The sequence below is a fragment of the Sprattus sprattus genome (assembly GCF_963457725.1).
Source record: "Sprattus sprattus genome assembly, chromosome: 3".
NCBI classification, from domain to species: Eukaryota; Metazoa; Chordata; class Actinopteri; order Clupeiformes; family Clupeidae; genus Sprattus; species Sprattus sprattus.
Window position 1 is genome coordinate 14,891,446 of NC_137922.1, and position 7,216 is coordinate 14,898,661.

The 7,216-nt window shown below is 38.6% G+C and overlaps 1 protein-coding gene across 1 annotated transcript in view; it reads left to right on the forward strand.

Annotated features, from left to right (window-relative positions):
• Positions 1–3,279: 3,279 nt before the first annotated feature.
• Positions 3,280–7,216, forward strand: part of LOC308362636 (PI-PLC X domain-containing protein 1-like) — a gene marked incomplete at both ends in the record, with an annotated part of 6,850 nt that continues 2,913 nt past the window's right edge. Inside the window, 5 exons of the mRNA XM_080835367.1 lie at positions 3,280–3,402; positions 3,880–4,008; positions 4,874–5,029; positions 5,176–5,359; positions 5,757–5,989. Of these exons, the coding sequence (XP_080691493.1) occupies positions 3,280–3,402; positions 3,880–4,008; positions 4,874–5,029; positions 5,176–5,359; positions 5,757–5,989 (825 nt within the window). The remainder of the gene's footprint in view (positions 3,403–3,879; positions 4,009–4,873; positions 5,030–5,175; positions 5,360–5,756; positions 5,990–7,216) is intronic.

A 7,216-nucleotide genomic window follows, 5' to 3' on the forward strand; every position in this document is an offset into this window, starting at 1 on the left:
AATATTCACATTAAAGTTTACCTCAGACTTGTGTATCTGTTCATTCAATATGCTTATCAGGCTCATGCATGTCTTTGCAGGCATAAGAGAAGCAAAGTCAAACACATCCCACAAGGTTTATATAGGTTGAAGTTGGCGTTCTCTGACGCCAAAGCACTATGTCAGCAAAGAGGTCATCTTATTTAGTTTTTTTTTGCAACATTTGCATTAACAATGTAGGAAAGAAGAACAACTAGTTGTTCTTATCAGTTCTCACTTACAAACACAGAATGTACACTTTTAATCACACATAAAAGCCATGTTTCAGCACACAAAGGCATATGATAACAGTAAAAGATTTAACATTTCTCCATCACACCGGGATTAAACAAGCCTGGCTGTTAGGCTGGGCTGGACCAAGGAAGCTGTGCAGAATGAACCTCCATAGAAACGTATGTGCCAATGCTTTCATGAAACTGAGTCACAGCTAAATTCAGCCTGGATAACAGAAAAATCCCGGCTTAATCCGCAATCGTGGTTTTGTGAAACAGCTCTCTGGAACTGGATTTCTTAGTTCTTCTACAGTATACTCACATATTCAGCTTATGTATTTTTAAATCTTAGAAATCATTTTCGAATAAACCATAATATTAAATATCTTTGCTTAAAGGCATGTTGTCATAGTGGCCTACATAAGAACATATACACAGGTCATGCACAGGTCTCAATCTGTGCATTCTCCAATGCGTGGAGTTCTTGTCATTTGCATTCATTGCTAGGCAACGCTCTCAGCAAGCTAGTATAGCGGGAAGTTTAGTAGTATCCCCAAAACAAGGGACCAAGGGAAGCAACATTATTTCAACTCAACTACTTTGTCATATGCACCCTGACTCAGTCTCAATACCGAAACCTAAGACTACAAAATCTGTAATCAGTAAAGTTCAAAGGACAGACTGTGAAATGTGTGTCATTCTACAGTGCATGGATACAAGAGGGAAGACTAAGACACAGAGGCAGAAGAGAATCTGTTCTCATGAACCCACTTCTCATTAAGGCCACGACTCATACCATGTCCTAGTTGAACTCATCATTAACCCAGGATATGGATTTGTCTGGTTTAGCCTGAACTGTGTAGTTATAGCTCTAAGACACGCGACCACAAAGAGACTGCCTCTTCCCATCTCATTCAAACTGTTCTCCCTGGATTTTGTCCCACTCCATGTAGGCTGGTCACTCATCACTGATAAACATAAACCTGACATTTTATGTATGGAAAACTGGTGATGATGAAATAGAAAAATCATGGTAAAACAACAGAAAACTCTACACTGCTCAAGGGGTTCACATACTTTCAAGCAGCACTGTGTATGTATATAGTTTGCTTAGATTTTACAAGGAAGTTAAAGAGAAATGAACATTGTACAAACAGATAACCCTATTGTTGTAACCAAAAGATAAGTCTGAGGTGAGTAGTAAGTCTGCCAGCCAACTACCCGACATTACCACGGTAGCAAACTAACTACCAACAAAACAATAGCCGTTAGCTGGCTTAATATCACTTTAATAAAGAAGAAAAAATGCTGTTGGAGGTTTGTAGTTCTCAGGGGAGCTCCCCAGTGGTTAGTTCCTAGAACTGAGCGCTTTATATGTGACTAAGTCCGTGATTGGTAAGTGTTTTTGAGATGGGGTGGATAGTTCATGGGCTTTCCAGATCCTGCATCATGGTGCAGTTGTTTCTTCCAGTTAACAGTTCTTCTTTGTAACTGAAAGAATGTGTTATGTTAGCAGTTTTATCCTATACTTTCTATACGCTTGCAGTGTCTTTCTTAAAGTTTTCATGTTTATTTCCTGCGGATGTATCCACCTTCAATGGGGTCATTTTTGTATTGTCTTCTGTCACCTGTTGGACCACCATAACACAACTTTATTGTACTTGTTATGTTGGCTTGGCTTTGGAGGGCTTGCTTCAGTCTGCTAGAAAGAGAGTAGAGGTCTGCCATACAGGGAAATATGACATCTATAAAGTAAATAGAATAGTATAGAAAAGCCTTTATTGTCATTGTATTTGTAAACAACAAACCTGATGGTGCCACAAGAGTTCAACAAAGTGCAGTAATGTAGAATACAAGTACCTCCCTGAAGTGCAAATAAATATAGTAACATTTTGTTTTAAATACATGAATAAGGTGACTGAGATGGCATAAGTGACTTGCAGTCGAATAAAGTGACTAGTGTATTAATATTGTACAATGAAATTCCACCTTTAGTGCATGTCTGAGTTTAATGTTCTCATGACCAACAATTACCTCTTTCTTACAATTAGTTGGAAAATAATAGGGATACACATTTCAAGCCAACACCTTAAGCTTCAATGTAATGTAGGGATGACTATTGAAAGATGTCTTGATGATGAGCAATTCACACTAGAGTTAAAAGTGTGACAACCAACCCTGTTCTCCCCTACTTCCTCCTTCTAAGAACTAGGGAAAAGTTCTTCCAGTCTGAAAGGGCCTATGAGTACCAGCCTACTTAGTGATAACCAATGGCTGAACAGGCAGCATTTAGTAGTAACCAATGATTAATGATTAACATATATCCATAACTTTATACAAATTAACATACAACCAATCATGTTAGGCCACAAGGCATAATGAAGTACAATACAGCCTGAGTACTGTATTTAAGTCACACAATTTCTTGAATTGGTCACAACAAACTTGGTCTCCACAGCGGAGACTCCTAATTCTTCATCTTTGCCAAAGTTGGTTGGAGCCATGAAGAAAATGGTTGAACCGTCTGTCTGGATGTCTCAACTCCCCTCTCCTCTCCACACAGCACCCCTCTGGGACATCGCCATACCTGGTGAGTACAGGCTACCTCCACAGGTGCTGCTAGGTTTTAATGGTGTTTTACTCAGATTCAACATTCCATTTTAGCATTCAAAGCACACTTATTTGGTTTATTAAGGTTTCTTCCTGATAAACAGGAAGTTTTCCCTTGCCCCTGCTGCCATTGTGCCTGCTCTAAAGGGGTTCAGGCTCTAGGCTCTGAGACATTTGTTTTAGTTTTGGTGCTTTATGAATAAAATTGAATAAAACTGAACTGAATTTAATTAAATTATTTGTCGTAAAGAACTAGAATGATACGCAATATAATTTTTTTTAAACAAATGAGAGTGTTGGTTTTGCAGACCCATACTGTATATATATATATGTATATATGTGTGTATGTGTGTATATATGTGTATATTTATAAATTATCCATCTGTATTTGTTAACATTACCAGGAAGCCATGACAGTATGGCATACTGTTTGGACAGCTCCTCCATGTTAGAGCCAAACGAACCCACCTGGCTGAAGGAACTAGAGCATATTTTGCCAGGTCCCATCAACTACTTTATCATGAACTGGGCCACTACACAGGTACAGAGTAAATTCAGTACAGACTGACGTCAAGGTGCAGTCTGTTGTCTGTCAAGTGTGTGTGCTTTAAAAAGAAATGTAAACAATTTGGTGTTCCTATACAGCCATGGCTCTGTAAATGGGAAACTTACAGTAGCTCAGAGCTATTGAACCATACATAATTCAACCAACCATGTTGCTTCAGGAGCACAGAAGGGAGGAGTGAAACAATTTGAGCTGTTGAGCTCAAATGTCAACAACCTTTTCTAGAATCGCAGACTGTACCTTTCTGTAGTGATTTGTTTTTAGATGTGTGACACTGTTCTGTTGACCTATAGGATCTAACGATTAGAAATAATATGAGCCAATTAACCACAGTGCTTCAGCAGCACAGAAGCGATGGGAGCACTTTCACTTTTTACTTTCAGATGTGCTCTTCGGTTTGTTAGTATTTGCTGTACGTTTGTAGATGTGACACTGTTCTGTTCTCCTCTATAGGAACTAACTATTATTGAGCAGTTGGAAGCAGGTGTTCGGTATTTTGATTTAAGGATCGCTTGTAAGCCAGATGATCGTAATCACACCTTGTACTTTGTCCATGGGCTTTACACAACAGTTACTGTGGAGGTAAGCAGGTACTACACACACACACACACACACACACACACACACACACACACACACACACACACACACACACACACACACACACACACACACACACACACACACACACACAATGACAGGAAGACAAAAGGGATTTATTGCACCAATCAAAAGGCAGAGACTAATGATGATAAATTAACTCATTAAAAAAACAGCTTTAACTGATGAAGATGCAGGTGTTTTGAACTGCCTGTTTTGGGCTCCCAATGAACCCAGCGATTAAAGAGACAGTATGCAATTTGTCATTTTTGAAGCACGTTTGAAGCAACAACTATAGTATCGGCAACGTGAATTAATTATGAAAAGAATCACATACACACATACACTAATTCATAATGGTGTTATGGGATTATAGTCATGTAAAGGGCAGAAAAACACACCTGTCATTTCAACTAGCCACCTAGGCTATGCATTATGCAGTTCTGTGGTCCAGGATGGGAAAAGGGGGGAAAAAACATGCACAGCATGACATCACCAACTATATCATGAAAAAACTCAGTACTGCCGTTTTAAGGTAGTTTCCCTGGAAAGCACCATATTCATTATGGACTCTGCAATTAGCACAAGTCTCAGTTTGACAAGTAAAGTAAGATCAAAGTTGTCATGTGAATACAGTTGCTATGTTCATATCATATTACTTGGCTTTTTTTCCCCTTTTTTAACAAATATGATGCTTCTTGAAGCTACAATATCAATTTTACAGTTGAGTCAAATGAGCTCTGCTTTTAACCATAAGTATATTGTGCATCACAGAAAAGGGCTCTGTTTTTAGGGTGTTTATACAAATCTTTCTGTATTTACCTCAGTGATTCTCGTGCTCCCTCAGGAAACCTTCAAAGATGTTGCCCAGTGGTTAACACAGCACCCAAAAGAGGTCATCATTCTAGCCTGCTCACACTTTGATGGCTTGGACAACGACGACCACCAGAAGTTCATTGCCCGACTGAACCAGCTCTTTTCAAAGAAACTCTGCCCTTATACGGTTCATGAACTTGATTTATGTGTCGTATTGACGCACATTTTAAGAAATTGTATTATACAATTAGCTTGTTTTATGAGGACATTACAATCAAAACACCAAAGACATCAAAACTGATTTATATATAATGTGTCTGTTTCTCCTCCTAGGTGATCCCCTCTCTCCAGCTGTGCTGGGATCAGAAATATCAAGTGATTCTTTCCTATGACAATGACGCAGCCTCCAGCCACCAGGAACTGTGGCCAAAAATGGACTATTGGTGGGCTAACAAGACATCTGCAAGTCAGGTTATGGAATACTTGGATAATCGCTTGCAGAGCAGCGGACGAGATTGTAAGTCAAGCCCAAAAACACACTAGACTTGTTCTGTAGTCTACAATGATGGCAATATACTGATTGAATACTAATTGTGACTGCACTGGTGCAGTCTTAGTATTTTCTTTGAATCTACCACTACTACTACTATACTGATAATAATAATAATAATAATAATAATAATGATGATAATAATAATAATAATAATAATAAGTGGCAAGAGTATGTTTGACAGAAAACTGTGTTCAATGAGTGATTTTGTGTGTGTTTGTGTGTGTGTGTGTGTGTGTGTGTGTGTGTGTGTGTGTGTGTGTGTGTGTGTGTGTGTGTGTGTGTGTGTGTGTCTGTCTGTCTGTCTGTCTGTCTGTCTGTCTGTCTGTCTGTCTGTCTGTCTGTCGGTCTGTCTGTTGTATAGGCAGCCTCTTTTTTGTGGCTGGTCTGAACCTCACTGAGGATGCATCATACGTGTTTGAACATCTGTTCTCATCCATGAAAGAAATGACTCTTCAAGCATATCCCGATTTACTGGGATGGGTCAAAAATCAATGTTGTGGTCAGGGCAAAACCTGCATCAACATTATCGCTGCTGATTTTGTGGGTGTGAATGATTTTGTCCATCTGGTCTATCAGCTCAACTGGAACAAATCAGTAAGACAAGGGTCTAAACGCTAGATGTTGATAATAAGGGAAAATGAAATAAAAAAGGGAATAAATCTTCTTCTCTTTTTATAGTAGTTTTGTTCAGTTTAAATGTTATTTGCAGCTAGGAAATTAAGCTTCTTGAAATTATGTGATTCATTATAAAGGGGATTATACTTCCAAATCCTTAGAGCATTAGGGGACATTTTCCTGTGAAATGTTGGGGAACACACTGATCTGAAATTTAAAATAGACACTGTAATTTGCCAAACCTGGAACAAATAATCTTGTGGTCTGTGTGTTCTTAATCTTAACGTCTTTGCAATGTTTGCGTTCCTGATGTTCAATAAAGGTGTGTGAAAAAAGACTGTGTAAGTATGGTAGTTGTTCTTTTTCCTGACATCATGATTTGTATGTTGAAAATCTTTGACATGTATTCACTTGTTTCACTCTGGGGAAATCATAGGGAGTGTGAAGTTGATACAAAGTCATGAGCAAATTCAGTAATTCACTTTGAATTTGAATTGAATTTGAATGATTAGAAAATGTCAAATATACACCGAAAGGTAATCATGCTCTTTACGCACATAATGTAAGCTGTCAGCCTTGTTGGAACACTTGGAATTCATTCATTGTGTGAATTAATCAGGAATTTACATAAACAGTCAGCCTCTCCTCCAATCAATCACTATAACTGTAGCCTAATGTCACCTGAACTACAATCCCTGACCTGGAGACTTCCTCAATGTCATTAAATAACTTTACCATGCTTCTATGACTTTGGTATACTAGGAGAAACGGCACCAAAAATTAGGATAATAATAATAATATAACTTGTGAACGCATCACATAGAAATGGGAAGGAGAGTGAAAAAGAGTCAGGATGAAGAGAAAGAGTGAAGAGAGTAAATAAGGAGAGAAAATGGAGTGATACAGAGAGATGGAGTGTAAGAGTAGTTGTAGAGGGATAGATAGATAGAAAAATACAGAGATGTAAGGTGCCTCTTATCTCGTAGTTGTACAGTTAGGGCCTATATCGACAGGGATGTAGAGAAAGGGAGCCTTCTGGTTGGCACAGGTGTCAGTGAAGCATAGGTGCATGCCAGTTGAATTGCGCTTTTATGGCCCAATGTAAGACTATGGGAGACATTTTATTCTTTTTTCTTCATTATCTTAAGGCAGCAATATGGAGCTCTGTTCCAAAACTAGTAAGCTAACCACAAAAACCTTGCAAAC